At 37.8% G+C, this 21,047-nt stretch overlaps 1 protein-coding gene across 5 annotated transcripts in view; it reads left to right on the top strand.

The window, feature by feature from the left end:
* MYO1D (myosin ID) overlaps positions 1-21,047 on the top strand; it is a 367,466-nt gene that overhangs the window by 213,611 nt on the left and 132,808 nt on the right. For all 5 annotated transcript variants that reach the window (XM_058283862.2, XM_058283863.2, XM_071210496.1 and 2 more), the window contains exon 20: positions 14,893-15,006. In XM_058283862.2, the coding sequence (XP_058139845.1) occupies positions 14,893-15,006 (114 nt within the window). The remainder of the gene's footprint in view (positions 1-14,892; positions 15,007-21,047) is intronic.

Genomic DNA, 21,047 nt, shown 5'->3' with positions numbered 1-21,047 from the left:
TAAGTTCAAGATCACTGAGGCCCAAATTAATGTTTGTCTTTGAGGATATTTAAAAAGAGATAAATGGGTAGGGAAAAAAGTCAGCATTAATCATTGTACTATAAGAGAAAGAGATAGAGGAGTGAGATGTTTTTTAACAGTGAGGAGGATGTGGTGTGATGGAAGGAGCTCTGGACTGGAGTCAGGAGACCTAGTGCTCATGACTCATTCTGCTACTAATTAGCTCTGTGAACTTGGACAAATGACTGATTTCTTCAGAATTAGTTTCTTCTTGGGATATCTTCTGGTCCAGTCAGTACTTGAGGTTCAAGCTTTGAAGTCCTCCCTCTAATTCAGATACTTGTCAATGATATGTAATATAGTGAGATCTGTAAATGATTTTAAAATATCAATAACATAAAGTATAAAAAGAGTAAATTCAAAATATATAGGCTTGCTGGGGGGTAGGAGTGGGGTAGAGGAATCTCCACCGACCAGAAATGAAAGAAACATAAAATAGAAAATGGAGCTAAAGTGGCACACCTGTTACCTGGGCCAAAAAGGCAGAGGTGGTTAAGAACTGGTGCTCCTGGAAAGTGTGGGAACTAAAATGTCTCCCATAAGGCGAGGTACCGAACAAAGTACCACTTTCAACCAGGAAATGTATGAGTCTCATACATTTTGTAGACACAGCAACTTGCCCGTGGGTAGAACTCCCAGAAGCAGCAATCTCCCTCCTTCTCCCTCCTCCAAGCTAAAATTACACATGGCTTAAGGCTTAAAACCTCTTGTCCAGGCCACTGCAGTAAAAGCCAACTGGCAAGCTGCTGAATTGTAAAAATGTCAAAAACAAAAAAACAGAAACTAAAAATCAAAACTCAGAGCTTCAGAGCATACAGTGCTCTGCAAACTCCTTTCAAATCCCTTTGGCCTAACCCACTCACAGCCTCAATCTCAAAGTATTAATTTGCTCTCCAAATCCCTCTTCTATTTCTCAGATTTCCCAGTTTAATGCATTATATCCAAAAATTCCCCTAAAGTGGCATCACCTCCTAAGCCACAGACCTTGCCGGGCTACTGCAAGCCTCCCTACATGAGGGCCTACTCCTTTTTAAAAGTATGGAGGAGCAGAGCAGATAACTCTTCCCGTAGGTAATCAGGCTTCCCAAAAGAACAAGGCCCCTCTTCTTCCAAATTCACCAATGAGATGATTTGCCCCTGTGAGGGTGGGGGATGGGGAGAGGCAGAGTCGGGGAGAGGAAGGTGGAAGGAAGCCAGGAATGTAAACTAACAGATGTCCATCTACATGAAAGGAAAGATCAGGAATGGGGAAACCATTCTTTCCTATTAATGGATATTGAAGGAGCACATTTAAAATCTAGATAGTTCTTAAATGAATGGTTCATAGTTGTGGCCACCTCCATAAAAACTCATAAATATTTTATGATTTTGTTAATCATAAGTGAAAGAACAATGCAAAAATTATATCAGTGTAAGGAAGCGGATGTGGCTTAAGTGTTTGGGCTCCCACCTACCACATGGGAGGTCCCTAGTTTGGTCCCCAGTGCCTCCTAAAGGTGACAGCAAACTGACACAGCAGGATGATGCTACAAGAGACACAAGAAGGAAAACATAAGAGACACAACAAAAGCAGGAAGCAGAGGTTCCCAGTGCCTCCTAAAAGAAGACGAGTAAGACAGCAAGCTGATGCAACAGGCGCAGCCTCCCGACACAAGATGACATAACAAAAGATTCACAGATGGAAGCATAATGAGAGATACAGCAAAGCAGGGAGCAAAGGTGGCTCAAGTGATTAGGCACCTCCCTCCCACATGGGAGGTCCTGGGTTCGGTTCCTGGTACCTCCCAAAGAAAGAAGGAAGTTGAACAGACACAGCAAGTGCAAAACAATGTGGGGTGGGGAGAAGTAAATAAATCCTAAAAAAAAATTATATCAGTGTATTTGCTAGTAATTAGTGACAGATTAAAATGTTAGCATTTTTTAAATTAGCACTAATGAAACAATTGAAACATTGAAGAGAAGAGGATTTGGCTCAACTAATAGAGTGTCTGCCTACCACATGGGAGGTCCAAGGTTCAAACCCAGGGCCTCCTGACCCATGTGGTGAGCTGGCCCACACGCAGTGCTCATGCGTGCAAGGAGTGTCCTGCCATGCAGGGGTGTCCCCCATGTGCAAGAAGTGTGCCCTGTAAGAAGAGCCACTCCATGCAATAAAAGTACAGCCTGTCCAGGAGTGGCACCACACACATGGAGAGCTGACCAGCAAGATGACACAACAGAAAGAGACACAGATTCCCAGTGCCACTGACAAGAATACAAGTGGACACAGAAGAACACACACAGTGGATGAACACAGACAGATAACTGGGGGAGGGAGGGAAAGGAGAGAAATAAAGAAAAAATATATATATAAAAAATATGATGAAAGCAAAAAAAAGTTATTGACCAGAAAATAAACATATGGAAGTTGGCAACAAAGAGGGTCTAGGAACAAATCAAAACAGAATATAGAAGGATTTTTTTAAAACATGAATAAGGCTCACCATGGATAAGGGTTAGAAGTACAGACTTCAAATATTACCATAATAACAGCTTAAAAGAGGTGAATGGGAGCAAAGCAGTATTGGAGTAAGGAAATTACTCCAAATGGTAGCTGGAAGCAACAAGAACAAGTGAAGAGGACCTGAAATGATAACTAAGGTCATTACAATAAACTATAAATACATACCTCCTCTCCTCACTTTCCTCAGCTTCTTTTATAGACATAAAATTATATAAAGTAATGATTATAGCAAAGTGTTGGGCTTTTTACATATGTAGTTATACATAATAATAGCACAAAAAGGGAAGAAGGATAGAGCTATATAGAATTAACATTTCTATATTTCCCTGAAATTAAGTTCATGCAAACAGGAGGTAGATTCTGATAAGTTAGGTTGCATATGGTTAGCCCTAAAACAGCCACTAGGAAAATAACTCCAAATAATATAGTGAAGAAATCATTAAAGGACTTAAAATATTCAGCTGGAAAATAATGCAAAATAAAGCAATAAAGGAACAAAAAAAGACATGAGACATATAGAAAACAAAAATAAAAGGGCAAGCATAAATCCAACTTTATCAATAATATTAAATATTAATGGATTAAACAGTCCAATCAAAAAAGAGGTTTTCTATACCCTGAGCCTCGGTTTATTGGACTTATCCCACTCAGCTAACATGGAGTTGAAGAAGGTCAACCACCACACCAGGGAGCCAAGAGTGCCTACATCTGAAAGCAGGAGGATTGCATCCAGCATCCATGTGGAATCTAAGGCCCCTCTTGATATAGATGTGGAGTGGACACAACCATTCCAAAGCCCATGGGATGGAGGAATAGAGTATGGATTAGAGTAGACTTACTGATATTCTATTCATGAACTATTGTGATGAGTAATTGAAGAAAATGTGGCATTGGTGTGGAGAAATTGGCCATGGTGGCTGCTGGGGGTAGGGAATGGGAGGAAGAGATGAGATGTGGGGGCATTTTCAGGACTTGGAGTTGTCCTGGGTGATGCTGCAGGGATAGTTACCAGACATTGTATGTCCTCCCATGACCCACTGGGTGGACTGTGGGAGAGTGTGGGCTATGATGTGGACCACTGACCATGAGGTGCAGTGGTGCTCAGAGATGTATTCACCAAATGCAAAGAATGTCTCATGATGATGGAGGAGGGTGTTGTTATGGGGGGAGGAGTGGGGTGAGGGGGGTGGGGGGTATATGGGGACCTCATATTTTTTTAATGTAATATTAAAAAAATAAAGACAAAAAATTGAAAAATTTAAAAATAAGAGGTTTTCTGACTGGATAGAAGAATTACATGCTGTCTGTAGGAGACACACTTCAAAGATGCAAATATGGTGAAAGTGAAAGGACGTAAGAGGATATATCAGGAAACAGATTTGGCTCAACTGATAGAGCGTCCGCCTACCACATGGGAGGTCTAGGGTTCAAACCCAGGGCCTCCTGACCCATGTGGTGAGCTGGCCCATGTGCAGTGCTGATGCACGCAAGGAGTGCCATGCCACACAGGGGTGTCCCCCATGTAGGGGAGCCCCACACACAAGGAGTGCACCCCGCAAGGAGAGCTGCCCCACTTGAAAAAAAAAGGATATATCATATAAGCTGCGACCATAAGAAAGCTGGAGTGGCTATACAAATACCAGGCAAAATAGACTTTAACACAAAAAATGTTACTAAAGGTAGACATTTTATAATGATAAAAGGATCAATTCATCAAAAGTTACAACAATTATAAACATATATGTGCCTAAAACAGAGCCCCAAAATACAAGGAGCATAAACCAACAGAATTGAAGGGAAATACAGACAATTTAACAATAATAGCTAGAGACTTTGATACCCTACTTTCAATAATGGATTATCAAGACAGAAAGCCAACAAGGAAGTAGAAGATTAGAACAACCATAATAAACCTCCATCCAACAATAATGGAATACACGTTCTTCTTGAGTACACATAAAATATTCTTGGGATAGACTATATGCTAGGCTATAAAACAAGCCTTAATAAACGTAGAAAATTGAAATACATAGTAAGTTCTCCCACCATAATGGAGTGAAATTAGAATCAGTAATAGGGAAGTGGATTTGGCTCAACTGATAAGGGCATCCGCCTACCACATGGGAGGTGCAAGGTTCAAACCAATGCCCTCCTGACCTGTGTGGTGAGCTAGCCAGACGCAGAGCTGATACGCACAAGGCATGCCGTGCCACGCAAGAGTGTCCCCCGTGTAAGGGAACCCCACACGCAAGGAGTGCGCCCCATAAGGAGAGCTGCCCCACACGAAAAAAAGTGCAGCCTGTCCGGGAGTCTTGCCGCACACAGGGAGAGCTGATGCAGCAATATGACACAACAGAAAGAGATACAGATTCCTGGTGCCACTGACAAGAATGCAGGCGGACACAGAAGAACACACAGCGAATGGACACAGAGAGCAGATGGTGGGGAGAGGAGGTATGTGGATAAAAATAAATAAATCTTTTTTTAAAAATCAATAATAGAAAGAATTTGGGGGAATTCACAAATATGTGAAATTTAAACCTCAAACTTAAGTAGCCAATCAGTCAAAGGAGAAATCACAGAGAACAGGAAATAATTTGAGACATAAGAAAATGAGGACATCACATAGCAAACTTACAGGATAACCCAAAAGCAATACTTGAGGGAAATTAAACACCTACATTAAGAAAGAAGAGTGATCTCAAATCAGTGACCTAATCTTCTGTTAAAACTAGAAAAGAGCCAACTAAACCCAAAGCAAGCAGAAGGAAAGAAATAAAGATTACAGCAGAAATTAATGAAATAAAGAATAGAAAAACAATATCAAGAAAATCAGTGAAACCAAAAGTTACTTTTTGAAAAAATCTACAGAATTGACAAAACCGTTACCTAGACTGATCAAATATTACCATAGAGGAGAGAAATTTAATTTTACCCACATAGTTTCAGAAAACGTAACTGTTTTTAGTGTTTGAACATTTCAAGGAAGAAGAGTTCAACTCAATGTCATGTAGACTTTTTAACAAAATAGAGAGCAGCCTGTTTTAAAATTAGAATGAAATAAGTGTCATCAGAGAAAGCTTGTAGGCAGTTTTTTGAGGTGGTCACCATAATCTCAAATCTAGTTCTGAGTTCCTGGATTTAGAAATTCTAATTTATAGGGAAACGGACTTTGGCCCAGTGGTTAGGGCGTCCGTCTACCATATGGGAGGTCCGCGGTTCAAACCCCGGGCCTCCTTGACCCGTGTGGAGCTGGCCATGCGCAGTGCTGATGCGCACAAGGAGTGCCGTGCCACGCAAGGGTGTCCCCCGCGTGGGGGAGCCCCCACGCGCAAGGAGTGCACCCGTGAGGAAAGCCGCCCAGCGTGAAAAAGAAAGTGCAGCCTGCCCAGGAATGGCGCAGCCCACACTTCCTGTGCCGCTGACGACAACAGAAGCGGACAAAAGAAACAAGATGCAGCAAATAGACATCAAGAACAGACAACCAGGGGAGGGGGGGAAATTAAATAAATAAATAAATCTTTAAAAAAAAAAAAAAGAAATTCTAATTTATAAGTGTATCTAGACTTGATCAGACATTCTGGAAATGACTCTGGCCATGCAAAAATTCACACACCCATGCAAAAACATATAAGCCATAATAATGCCAGTTTGCAGATGTAACAGGGAAATGTACCATTTCAGTGAACTTTCATTTCCCCTATATAGGATACCTCCTTTTTAGTATTAAGATATTTGGGAAGTCAAATTAGTAATAAGAACAATTGACCAAAGAGGTGTTAGAATTATGGAAAAGCCTGGTGTATCTTAGCCTCTTTCCAGGCATGACAGTCTTTATGTCTGACAGAGGACATGTTTCTTCCTAGGTCCTGCTGGATAAAAGCTGGAAAAAAAATCTTATTCATGCTTCTGAATTTCTAAGTTCAAAGCAAAAACAATCTTTTTTCACACTGTAGTTTGGGTAGTGTCATCTATAGAAGCCTTTCAATCCCAAGGATATACCAAAGCAAACTCAATACTATCGCAGTAAAGCCATCTTCTTTATGTTTTGATTCTTTTAAAAATCCACTTTCCATTAACCAGTTATACAATATACTTAAGGTGGGAAGCTTTTGCAAATAGCCACTGCTCCCACCTATTGTAGGTTTTCTCCTGGTCTGACTTTCTGGGGCCCTTTTATCTCTGACCCCCCATGGCACTGACTAAGCCTATAAATAGATCAGGCTACCTGCCTGGATATTTTTAGTGTTTAGTAAAATAGTAGAGAGTTTTTCTTTCATTGAAGATTTTTAGCTTTGAGTAAGAGAAGAGACAAGATGAGAGCTTACCTAACACTGAGAGTCTGTGACCCAGTTTTTCTATTACTTTGTGAATTTAGCTAGAAGAAAAGTAGTGTTTCTATACTATAATTATTTCGGTTAAGCTGGGAATTTATAAATTTACATGTTTATGCTAGGTTTTTTCATTGTCACTTTGATTTAGCTAAGTTCTGCAACTCAAAACTTTTACTTTGTTAAAGTTTGATGACCTTCCCACTCACTTGATTCATGTTTTTAGGATGATTTGAGTTGCTAAAACAGAAAGTAAAGACTTGTGATTTGTTCTCTTTAGAAATTACAGTTTTGATGAAATAAAGAAGATAATATTTCTAAACAGAGCTTTGGTAAAATTGCTGCTTTGTTGTTTTGGTTTGTTTCCAGACTAACTCTCGGGCATATCGTAAAGGACAGTACTCTCCATTCTACCCCTATGGCCTGCTGGTTTTGACTTTAGAGTAACCTTGTGAAATTACGCAACAAGTTTTTTTTTTCTCTTATTCTTTTGCACCACGCATAAATTTCTCAGTATTATTCCACAAAAACTGAGGAGCACAGCATTTAATTATTCAGATTCAATTTTGTATGTTCTCTATTCCAAGGTTGATGTGAATTCTGATCAGTGTTTCCCTGTGTGGATTTCACAGAACCAGTGTTCTCTTGATCAGCAGCTAATTATTGTAAAAGGGTGCCATTATTAAACGTATTGGGGAAATGCTGGATTAAACAGTTAAGCGTGCTTTTTAAGTGCAGAAATCTTACGAGTCTTTAAGATACTCATGAATTATGAATATTCTAGGGGGAGCTGTGGTTTGCAGTGTTTTTCAAGCCCACTTGAATATGGAACTCTTTCTTTCACAGAATATCACTTAAGGCTGGTGTTATGCAGGACAGCTTAGGAAAACTTGTGTAGAAGCTCTATACTCACCTTGTTTCTAATCTTCTGATAAGTGCCAGTCCTATTTCATGGAGGAAAAGAAAAACTGTTGCTATGTAAAGTTATTTACCAAGAGTAGTAATTATTGCACTATATAGACCCTGTTTTACTCTGAAATACAGGCACCATTTTTGTCAAGTTGAAGACTGAAAAATATGCTTTGGTTTGTTAAGGAAATGTTTATTTCTCATTTTAGAATTGACTGATTTCTATAGCTGTGAGGCGAAAGAGAGAAGATAATAGAATTCAAACTAAAATTTAAGTAGCTCTACAGTCTATCAAAGTTAAAAGTGGTATCAAGTTCATCTCCAACTTCTTTATTTGTACCTTGGAAATAAGAACTTGGGGAAGGGGAATATATATACACACATATATATATCCCAAGCGTGCCTTCTAGTCTAGTTAGGGGAGGGGTTTTTTATTTTTATTTATTTTTTGCTTTCTTATTCCTTCTAGTCATTGAGAAACATGACATTAAGGTAGTTCAAAACCCCTGTATGATATTATGCATGTTTTACTATACACTTATTGTTTATGTATGTGCATGTATGAATGATATAAAAATAATAATAGGGTGGATTGGGGAAAGGTTGCTCTTTCATCATTTGTTAACAAATGTTTCACAGTAATGCAATGTATTGGTTGTAGGGTGAGGTATGAGAGTCCTGTATAATGTTGTTTTGTAAGTTCACAACTTTTACTGTACACTTATTGTCTATGTATGTTTATAAATGAGTGATATACTTCAAAAAAGTTTTTAATGAAAAAAAATTTTGGTGCTAGGTACCTTGGTTGAAATATTACCCAAATTCATGTTTCCTTTTGGAGTAATGAAAATGTTATGAAATGGCCTGAGCTGATGATAGCACAACTCTGTGATGAACTGAGAGTAACTGAATGTACACTTTGGATGGATTGTACAAGTCAGGGGGACCATATTACACAGTGAACCCCATGGTGAATGATGAACTATGGTTAAGAGAACAAATAAGAGGGTGTGTTCTCATGAACTATAACAAATATACAATACTAATGCATGGTGTTAATAATAGGATGGTTTGTGGGAAAATATACCAAATATAAGCTGTGGACTATAGGTACAGTAATATTATAACATTCTTTCACCATTTGTAACAAATGCATCACAACAATGTAAGATGTTGGTGGTAGAGCAATGTATGGGAATCCTGTATGGAATGAGTGATTGTTCTTTAAAAATTTGGAAAAAAAATATGACCTCAATTCAAGATTGAAACGGCCTAATCAGTGAGTAGTTAACTACTTATTTATAAGATGCCCTGTGGTTAGTCACTCTCTTAGGATAAGACTTAACCTGAAAATGTGGGCATCCTTTGACCTCTGTGATAAAGTAGCACTCTTCAGAAAACACACATACATACTCATTTTTTCCAAATTCCGTTATCTAGTTTTATTTTCTTTATATTATTATATGAAATTATTTCCACTTATTAGCTTTTATCAGTCTCACCCCCATATACTAGTCTCAACTTCTTATTTTAACAAAGTACTGCATGTTATTCCTTGGTGTATATGAGTATCTTGTTAAGTACTCTAAAGTATATTTTTTAAGTGTTTGTTGAAAGAAATGCTTGTATCAAATTATTTAATTTGGGTAAATACTTACCTGTAATTTTTTTTTAATTAATAGTTATGTGCTGCATAAAAATTATAGAAAAATTAATAAATATAAGTCCTTTTTTTTTCTTTCTGTTCATAGAAAGAAACTTTTTTCAATAAGATTGTAAGTCTGAAGATTTTATGAGGGTAACTACTACCGTGTAATACAGCATCACAAACATACACAGATAAGTTTCTTACCGGTCCAATCAGGATGATTCATCTGATATATCAGTATTCTGTGTGCAAAGTCCCATAGTGATGGCTAATTGTGAAGGTCTTGCCTTTGGGAACTTGGACTCTGAAGGCAGAAATTAAATTAACTTATGGAAAAGTCACTTTATAAGTTTAAAGAAAAAGTATAAATAAATTTCTGTGATTACAGCCTGGAGAACAAATCATTCCAAAGCAGCAGTTGGTGTGCTTGTAAATTGCTATGTTAGGGAACTTTTTATTCAAGAGCTACCTTAGTAAAAAAGGGACTTCCAGTCTTCAGTGCAGAGATGAAGCTTTTCCAAGGCCAAACTGGGCAGTGGGGTCTTGAGAAGCTATCAAATAACTGTGCTTCCATCTGGAATGAAAATTTTTTCTTAACATTATATAACCTCCCCTGTGTGCCGCTATCTTCTCTCTGTATTCCAGTTCTGACAGTTTCCATAATCAATCTGAGTGTCTCGTGCAGAAAAGACTTCCTGAAATTATCCTAACTGTGGGATTAAAAGTATTCTCAAAACCAGCCGATCAGCAAGGATGTAGTGAATGCTACAAGTTTCCAGTTCTATAGTGGGGGCTGTGAGGTATGGGGGTGTCTCTGATCTCAAGGAGCTTCCAGTCTGGCTGGATGACAGAATTACTATTCTGAATTAAGGCAATAAATTAAAATCTGTCATGGGTATTTGAGATTGTACTTTTGTTTCGTTTATGCATTTGTATTGAAGTATAATTTACATATAGGGAAATGCACAAATCTGAAGTGTATATAGTTCAGTGAGCACTGACTAGTACATGCAGCCGTGGAAATCACAGCCCTATCAATATAAATATAGTACATTTCCATCACCCTAGAAAGCTCCCTTAAATCCCTTCCCATCAATCCCCCCCACCACAAGTGGCGACCATTGTTCTGATTTCTTTCACCATAAATTAGTTTTGCTGTTTCTGAACTTCATAAAAAAAGAATTTTACAGTTGTGTGTGAGATTTATTTTGTTTTGAAGTGAATGTTAGTCATTTATTTGTAAGTTTTACAAGTAGAACAGCTTTTTTATATATTTCCAATTTTAAGAGACTCCACATAACCTTTTATTTGGGTTGAGTAAATTAGAACTAGATTAGTAAAGATGTAGTCAGTAGACTCACTATCATGGGCTTAATAAGTACAATCTACCTTTTTCGCCAAACATAGTTACAAGTGTAAGTTTAAAAGCAGCATTCCATATAACCATTTTAGCAAGCGTATTTTTCCATAAAAAACATCCATCATCAAAGGTTGCAAGTCAATAGTCCTTGAAATTGTTAAAACAAACTTTCCAGTTATTAAATGAAAACTTTTGCCCTTTTAGTGACTAGATAGTAATTCAATGTCATAATGAGAAGATACAGACTGAGGATAGATCTAGCTCGATTGTGTTGGTAATTATAAACATCAGCCAACATTTTTCCCCCTCGAACTTTGGAAACAAAGATGATGTATCCATGTTTGACGTTCTCGAAAGACCTAAGCCAACAGCTTCTCAAATTCTCAGGCATCCCTCTTTAAAAGCAAAACACTTGTGCCCATTAGTTTCAACCTTAATTTTTTGTTTTATCCTTAAAATTCTACATATATGAATTCTCTGTGTTAGTTCTACACCATACAAAAGAAGTTTGGCAAAAAGAGTGGTCATTTTTCATTGGGGAGGGTTTTGTGAGGGTTTTGCATTTTTTTTCTTTATTAGAAAAGTCGTGGGTTTATAGAACAGTCAGCATAAAATATAGGATTCCCATATACCACCCCACCATCAACACCTTGCATTGGTGTGGAACATTTGTTACAATTGATGATGGCATATTTTTATAATTTTGCTAATAATTAACGTCCATGGTTTAACTTAGCAGTCACTGTATAGTGTAGTTTCATGCTTTTTTTTTTTTTTTTTAAGTCTGTTAAGGAATTGGGAAGGTTTTATAATGGAGTGAGAACTTGAGAAGTGTTGTGAAGTATACACAAAGAGTAAAAAGGAATAGAAAATCACAAACATATAATAAAGCAGGGGTTCTTAACCAAGGGTCCACAGAAAGATATCAGGGGCTCCGTGAGCTTGAATTGAAAAAACTCAATTTATTATCTTTATTTTCTCTGACCTCTGATATTGAATGTCATTAAACTCTAGGGGTCTGTGAAACAAAAAATAGGTTAAAAGCCCCTGTAGGCGGCGGACTTGGCCCAGTGGTTAGGGCGTCCGTCTACCACATGGGAGGTCCGTGGTTCAAACCCCGGGCCTCCGTGACCCGTGTGGAGCTGGCCCATGTGCAGTGCTGATGCGCACAAGGAGTGCCCTGCCACGCAGGGGTGTCCCCCGCGTAGGGGAGCCCCACGTGCAAGGAGTGCGCCCCGTAAGGAGAGCCGCCCAGCGCGAAAGAAAGTGCAGCCTGCCCAAGAATGGTGCTGCACACACGGAGAGCTGACACAAGATGACGCAGCAAAAAAGAGGCACAGATTCCCGTGCCTCTGACAACAACAGAAGTGGACAAAAGAAGATGCAGCAAATAGACACAGAGAACAGACAACCGGGGTGAGGGAAGAGAAATAAATAAATAAATCTTTTTTAAAAAAAGCCTCTGTAATAGATTGACATGAGAAGACCTGTCTGACAGGAGTAACCCTTGAAGAAATGAGATTAAATAAGTAGAGTAATGGTAGATGGGAAGCCTTTTGAAAGTCGAGTAAAGGAATCATAGACTCTGAGTGGCATGGAAACTTCAAAGTCGCTTGTCTTCCTACTCAAAGCACACAATCCCTCTACCACACCCACATCACATATCCTATTAGCTTCTACCTGAATTCTTTCTATGTAGGGCACTCACTGCCTTCTCATATGGCCCATTCCTTTTATGGACAATAATAATCATGAGACAATTACTGATGCTTTAGGCAAGAGGAGGCACTGTCGATATTTGAACATGTAGATTTAATGACTTACCATTATTTTATTTTAGGGAATTTAATCTGAAATCCACCTACCCAGTGCATTGGGAAAGGGCAGAATAAGTTGTTTCAAATAGAGGTTATTTGTTGGTTTGTTAACAGATGTATTGAGATATAATTCGCATACTGTGCAATTCACACCCGTAAAAGTGTACAATTAAAGGCTTTTGGTATATTCGCAGAGTTGTGCATCTATCACCACAGTCAATTTCAGAACATTTTCATTACCCCAAAAAGAAACCCTGCACTCTTAGCAGTCATTCCTTAATTCCCCTTTCCCAGCCCTAGGCAACCACAAGTCTACTTTCTATCTCTAGAGGTTTGCCTTTTCTGGACATTTCATACAAATGGAGTCATACAATATATAGACCTTTGTAACTGGCTTCTTAGCATAATGTTTTCAAAGATTATCCATGTTGTATGTTTTAATATTATCAAAATTTTATCTCTTTTTAATTGCCAAATATTCCATTGTGTATATATACCATATTTTGTTTATCCACTCATCAGTTAATGGACATTTTGGTTTCCACTTTTGGGCTGTTATGAATATTGCTGCTGTGAGCATTCATTTTCCCCTTTTTTATGTGGACATGTTTTCATTTCTCTTAAGGATATATCTAGCAGTGGAATTGGTGGGTAACTCTGTGTTTAACCATTTGAAGAACTGCCAGGCTCTTTTCTGTAGTGTCAGTAACGTTTTACAATTCTACCAGTGTATTGCAGGGTCAGATGCCAGACTTTATATATCCTGCCATAACCTACTGAATGGACTGGGGGAGAGTGTGGACTACAGGGTAAACTATTATCTGTGTGGTGCAGCAGTGCTCCAAAATGTGTTCCCCGAGTACATTGAGTGTGCCACAATGATGGAGGAGGTTGTTGGTGTGGGAGGAGTGGGGTGGGGGGTGGGGGGTATAAGGGAACCTCTTATATTTTTTTAATGTAACATTTTTTGTGTGTGATGTATGTATCTTCAAAAAAATACAATTTACAAAAATGATGGGGTGGGGGGGTGGGGAATGGGGTATATGGGAACCTCTTATGTTTTTCATGTTTTTTAATATAACATTCTTTTTTTTTTTTAAGATTTATTTTATTTCTCTCCTCTTCCCCCCCACCCCCCATTGTCTGCTCTCTTTTGGCTATTCACTGTGTGTTCCACTGTGTCTGCTTGCATTCTTGGCAGCAGTGGTAATCTGTGTCTTTTTGTTGCATCATCTTGCCATGTCAACTCTCTCTGTGTGTAGCACTACTCCTGGGCAGGCTGCGCTTTTTTCACACAGGGCGGCTCTCCTTGCAGGGTGCACTCCTTCACGGGAGGCTCCCCTACTCTGGGTACACCCCTGCATGGCATGGCATTCCTTGTGCGAGACAGCACTGCACATGGGCCAGCTCAATACACGGGCCAACAGGCCCTGGGTTCGGACCCTGGATCTCCTATATGGTAGGCAGATACTCTATCAGTTGAGCCACATGAGCTTCCCATAACATTATTTGTGATCGATTAACTTTAATTTAAAAAGTGTAAAAAAATTTTTTTTAATTAAAAAAAAATTCTACCAGTGATATATGAGGGTTCCAATTTCTCTACATCATCATCAACTCTTGTTATTATCTGCCTTTCTGAGTATAGCTATCCTAATTGATGTCAAGTAGTGTTTCACTGTGGTTTTGATTTTCATTTCCCTGTTTGTTAATCGATGCTGAAAATTTCTTTCATATGTTTATTTGGCGATTTGTATATCCTCTTTGGAGAAATGTTCATTCATATCCTTTGCCCACTTCTTAATTAACCCAATTTCATTTAATGAAACCTACTTTTTAGTTTAATTAAACCCTTTTAACCAAATTAATGGCTATCTTTTTATTAATGAGTCATATTAGTTCTTTATCTATTTTAGTTACAAGTCCTTTATCAGATATATGGTTTGCAAACATTTTTCTCCTATTCTCTTGATTGTCTTTTCACTTTTTTGATGGTGTCCAGGTTGCATGCTTTTAGTCCTTTAATTCTTCTGTGTGTTTTTCCTGTTTTCTCTGTTAAACTGTAGAATGCCACAGGTCTGGAAACTGCTACTTCTCCTTAGTCTCAATTGCATCCAGTACAATGGCCCATACATAGTACTTCATGAGCTATGAATTCATGAGCTCTCCACAACTAACCACCTCTACTCCTAAATGTTTTTCCAAAAGATAACTTGATTTCCTTTTGATGAAATACTCTGGTTTATTGTGTTTTTTTCTCACAGGTAAATCGGTTTAGTAAGGTAGAAGATCGAGCAATTTTTGTCACTGATCGTCACCTGTATAAGATGAATCCCACCAAACAGTACAAGGTGATGAAGACGATCCCCCTCTACAATGTAAGTACTCGCTGCTTCTTTCTGAATAAAGGGCTCTTAACCTGGTGTTCATGGACCGCAAGTGGGTCTATAGTCTGGCCCCTAGAATCTTTAGGGCTTTCGGGAGTCCATGAATTCCTGAATCGTATGCCACTTCTGTGTCTTGTATAAATATACAGTTTTCTATGGAGAGGATCCAAAGCTTCCAACAGATAATAACTAAGGTTTGTTTTTTGGTAAGTACAAAGACTACTGGATTCTACATGATCTTTCTCTATTCCTAATCCTTGTCACTTAAATGTGGTGGTATGTGATATATGTTTCTTGTTTGTTTTCATATGGAAATGAAATCAGGTAGAAAAACAGGAGGGAATTACTTTATGAAAACATTACCACTCTTTTAACATAGAATTTTTGATACAGTCATATGTTCTTTCCACTGATGTATTTTACACACATGTAATTGCTGTCATGTGATCTCTCATCTAAACCCACTCTGTTGCTCACTGTCTCCATAGGGTCTTTAAAGTCTATAACCATTTCTCATTTGAAATTTAAATTTTAATGAATCTCCTTGAATCTCAACATGAGATTTTTTCTAAAGATTTCCCTTCCTTTTCTCTGCTTTACGGAGTCTGCTTTACAAGTGATCATTTGTTCTGATTCTTCATGAAGATCTTTTATTGGATTTTTGGATCTTTTCATGTGGCAGGTGATTTTTCTGTCTGCTAGTCTTAAAGAGGGAGGTCTGTGTTTGTCCAGTACTGGGCTCTTTGAGGAGTATTGTTTAGAGATTAAAATCCATTTGGTCTCTGCAAAAGGGAATATGAAGCATTTATATTCTGAAGTTTTATTTTGTTAAATCAGGGATCCTGTTGGCTGTGAGGTACAAAGAAGGCAGACTGTTGCTGGTTCTGCCGGATGATTTAGAGCTTCTGTACAGGTTTATTGCCCCCTTTGCAGGGCTGAGATTTGTCTCCACTATGCACACTTTCAACACACACACACGCACACCTTTCTACCATTCAGTAGAAAGGCTGATGGACTACAGCTAAGAAGAAAATGATATCTAAGACATTCCTGATTGTATGTAGCCCCCTTAGCAAAGACTTGTAATCTTATATACCAATCACAGTTTAAGTCTAGTAATCCTAAAATCGTCTAGTAGGAGATGAAGGAAGATGAGAGAGAAGAACGTATTTTGTCAAAGACTAATGAAATGTGAAACCAAACAAAAATAAATTGTGGTATGCATTTTATTTCTTTTCCTTACCTTCTATTGAAAAGATGATCAGTCAGTCACATGATATTAGATTCAATAAATAACTCATCGAACTGAAGTTATTTTACCAAACTACTCCGCAGAGATAGTGAACAATGGAGTAGGTTTAGATTAGAGATCACACGACCAGCAATTATACGTGTGTAAAATATATCAGTGGAAAAAATTATGGAGGCACATAAATTCTGTATTTAAAAGAGCAGTAAGGTTTTCACAAATGGCATGGTCAAATTACTGCTAACAGCAATCTGAGAATGAAACATTCAAGTTACAGGTGACCCCTTTAGTAGCCAAAAAGTGACTTTCTTTGTGCAAATACTATATACTCAGATTTTCAGTCAATTGAAGTAGTTGTCAAACTAGCAACATTCCCCTGGAGTCACTCTTTATATTAAATTTTATGTTACATTATCAAATTAAAGCATTGATTCCAACACAGTAGTCAAGAAAGCACCAAGTTTTTCAGGGGGCAGCAGGTTCAGAATTTGAATATTTTGCAAAGCTGGGAGACTCATGGTTGCTGTGGCTTGATATAACAAAGGCCAAGAAATAACCTATGTAATTAGTAATGTTATGTTCAGAATAACCTCTTCAACTCTGAGACTTATCCTGGAAATCGCTGTAAATTGGTGGAAAAGATTGCTTCCCTTGGCTGAGGCATTTGCTTGAATAAATGTACTTCTGCCATTTGATTTCATGTGAATATTGCCCCCAGTGCCCAGGGAGTGGATTGTCAAGATAGAATTTAATTTGAGTACACATAAAATCTGTTCACTGGTTTCTAGTGTGACTGCGTAAACTGAAACATTTAACCTGACCTCAGCAGGAATTCCTTTTAACCTTCTTTGTTGGTGAGTTGTTTTGCTTGATGGTTTTGTTTGAAGGCTGTTTGAATCTGCCCATTAATGTTGTTTGATATAGTCCCTTTCTATCAGTTTGTGCTTGATGGCTAAGGAAGAAGCCAATTAATTACACAAATACCTCTTTTAATTCTGTGGACAGTGCATGCAGAGCAAGCCAGGGAGAGAAAAGAGACCATTATTTGAATGGATGTGAATGTTTTATATGGTAAATGGATTGTAATTATGCTAGGCTCCATGCTTTATTACTCTATTTGATTTGACTCACTTAGAAAGGTATCTTTTAGTTTGGAAGATGGATTGTCCTTATAATGTGTACAGGGTTGAACCCTGCTGAAATCCATCCGCCTGCCAGCTCTGCTCACCATCACTGTTTCTAAAGCACCCTGCCATCGTGGCAGTGTCCCAAGGGAAGGTGTTTCCATGGTAATCTCAATGGAGGCTGTCAGCTGACATCTGGCACTGCCTGAGCTGGTGTTTGCTAGCCTTCTCCCCTCTCTCACCCCTTCCTCAAACCTTTAAACTATTTTAGTCCTCTTTAATGGAAAGTATATAATCCCTTAATACAGACCCTGAGTGGCACTCAGGGTTATTTATTTAGGTGATAAATTTACCTTCCTAATTAATTCCCAGGAGGTCCTGGAGGTTGTATTATTGTGAACATCTTGTGTAGTGTTTATATTTTTGCCTGAAAAAACAGAGAGAGTTGCTTAAGATATTTGGTCTTCAGAAACCTTTGTTCTTTAAAAGGAGTATGTCTATATTATGTCTTCTAAAGAGAAACTTTAGAAAGATACAGATGTTAAGGGTAATTTTCAAGATTTGTTTTGTTTTTGCTCTGATGGCTTTGGCAAAAAAACGATCTCTCCCCTCAGATTTTTTTTTTAGCACTCAAATGATTTTATTATTGGATTTGAGTGAGCCACGTGGTTTTAAAATACTTCTGAGAAATGTGACATCTAAACCATCTTTTTTTTTTTAATAAAAGAGAAAGAAATCAGAATTTTAGAGCTACCCTCCTGATTGTTTTCCTTTCATGTGGTCAGAAGTAAAAGCCTTTTGTTATACTTGTTGGCAAACACTGCTTATGCTAAACAGCCCAAAGCAAACCAATTTATAATGTCAGAAGTCAGTGCATGGAGCACAAATAGAGTCCATTTTCATCAGTAATACTTGGATATTCAATTTTTGATATAAATGTGTAGCAAAGCAGGGTCTGAAAGCAACTATCATTAGGGCCAATTTATGACTCCTTTTAAAAGCCATCTCCTTACAGAAACACAAAGCCTTTCAAGAACTAAAGTATAAGAAAATTAGTACAACAGTACCTTATTTATCTAGAGGTTAAATTGGTAGAAACAAGACCCTTTTAGAACAAAGGCACTGATAGGCTTTTTTCTACAACTGTCGTATCAGCGCTCTCTTATATAGTAATAATTTTTGAGCACCTACTATGTGCCATGCATTTGCCAGGCACTGGTGATGCCATAATACATTGCACAGTCTCTGTCCAAAAGAGCTGGCGGTTCTCTGGGTGAGCAGAGAAGTGAGTCGACCCGAGTGGGACAGTGCCTAGACAATCCTGGTGCAGTAAGGTAGGTACAAAGCACTGTGAAACCTTTCCTCTCAGAAAGGTGAAATGATCTGCTCGAGGTCATGGAAGCCACAGGGAGGAGAATTTGGACTCACATTGGAGTCTGTCTGATCTTGGAGCCCTTGCTCATAATCCCTACAGTAAATGACCACCTGCTACCTCCCTTTTAAGAGGAACAGCACATTAAACTAAAATCTGTCCCTAATTTAAGAAGGGGAGAGAACTAACAGAACTGATATTTGTTGTGTGCCTAATGCCAGATATTCATTAGGTGATTTAAATAAACTATATAGTTATCTTGCTAAAAGTCCTGTGCAGGAGGAATCATCTTACAAATGATTGAAGTTGATCACTAGTGCGGGATTTCAATACTGTTTTCTCACACCAAAGCCGTAAAACTAGGCATCTTCTAGCTTAGTTGCTTACATTACTCTTTATCTCACTCTCTCCTATTTTGCTTAAGTCTTTTGCTTCCTAAGATATTTCAACTTAAATTTCTTGAAAATAACTGATTCATAGACCCTGGGGATCCAGCAGGAAACTAGATAATGAAGACCAAAGCTTGTGTTTTGGCCATGTTCCGTAAGTTATGAGCTCCAAATATTTGGTCCGTTAGGGTCCAGAAAAGAAAAAAAAAAAACGTTTTTTAATTTTTTCTTGGGAAAAACAAAACAATCCAGCACTTTTGAAGAGAACTGCCACACTGTATTTCTATTTGCACAGCTTTTCTCCCTTAATTGCCGTCCTTTCTTTTCAAAAAAGAAACAATTAGGAAAAGGTACTACAGTCTCAGGCAGGCCAGAAAAATGTAGTGCTTTTGTTGCTAATATAATATGTAGGAGTGTATTTGATTTTATTTAGTGTTCAATTTTTAAATAATTTATTTTTAATTATAATAAAATATATATAACATAAAAATAACCATTTTAAGTGAACAACTCTTTGACATTAAGTACATTGACAATACTGTGTAACTTTCACTACTCTCTGCTTCCATACTATTTTCAACATCCCAAACTAAAACTTATACCCATTTAGCAATAACTCCCCATTCCCCCTGGCTCTCTGGTAACCACTATTCTTTCTGTCTCTGTGAATTTGTTTATTGTAAGTATTTCATATAAGAGAAATCATACAATGTACTATTCTTTTGTGTCTGACTTATTTCACTCAATATGATTTCTTCAAGGCTCATCCATGTTTTAACATGTACCAGCACTTCACTTCTTATTTTGGCTGAATAATATTCCATTTCATTATATAGCACATTGTGTTTATCCATTCATTGATATTCATCAGTTGATGGTCACTTGGGTTGCTTCCACCTTTTGGCTATTGTGAATAATGCTGCAATGAACTTTGGTGTACAAATACCTGTCCAGTTCTTTGGGCTATAAAACTAGGAGTGGAATTGCCGAGTCATGTGGTATTCTATACTTAACATTCTGAGGAATCACCAAACTGTTTTCCGCAGTGGGTACACCATTTTACATTCCCATTAACAGTGCTCCACATCATCACCAACACTTGCTATATTTTCAATTGTTGTTTTTTTTTAAATAATAGCCATCCTAGTGTGTGAGAAATCACACCTAACTGTAGTTTTAATTTGCATTTCTGTAATTCTAATGATGTTGAGCATCTTTTCATATGCTTCTTGGTCATTTGAATGTGGATTTCCAGGTGTCCCAGCACCGTTTGTTCGAGAGATGATTATTTACCATTGAATGGACTTGACTCTCTTGTCAAAAAATCAACTGCCCATAGATGTGTGGGTTTATATCTGGATTCTCAGTTCCGTGTTTTTGTCCTTATGCCAATACCACAGTATTTTAATTACTGTTGCTTTGTAATAAGTTTTGAAGTCAGAAGTATGTGTCCTCCAACTTTGTTTTTCTTTTCCAAGTTATTTTTAGTTATTTGGGTCCCTTTGCGATTCCATATGAATTTGAGGATCAACTTTCCCATATCTGCAACAAAAAAAAAAGGTGCTAGAATTTTTATAGGGATTGCATTGAATTTGTAGATTACTTTAGGCAATATTGACATCTTACTATTAAGTCTTGCCATCCGTGAACACAGGATGTCTTTCCATTTATTTAGATCTTCTCTCATTTCTTTCAGCAATATTTTATAGTTTTCAGTGTACAGGTCTCTCACCTCCTTGGATAAATTTATTCCTAGATATTTTATACTTTTAGATGCTATCGTTAATGGATTTTTTAAAATTTCCTTTTCAGAACCCAGCTGACTTCTGAGTGTTTATCTTGTATCTTGTACCTATACTGAATCCATTTATTGGTCCTAGTAGATTTCTTGTGGCTTC

This window comes from Dasypus novemcinctus, chromosome 21 (genome assembly GCF_030445035.2).
Source record: "Dasypus novemcinctus isolate mDasNov1 chromosome 21, mDasNov1.1.hap2, whole genome shotgun sequence".
In the NCBI taxonomy this organism is placed as follows: Eukaryota; Metazoa; Chordata; class Mammalia; order Cingulata; family Dasypodidae; genus Dasypus; species Dasypus novemcinctus.
The sequence above is the reverse complement of the archived record's forward strand: the minus strand, read 5'-3'. Positions and strand labels throughout refer to the sequence as shown.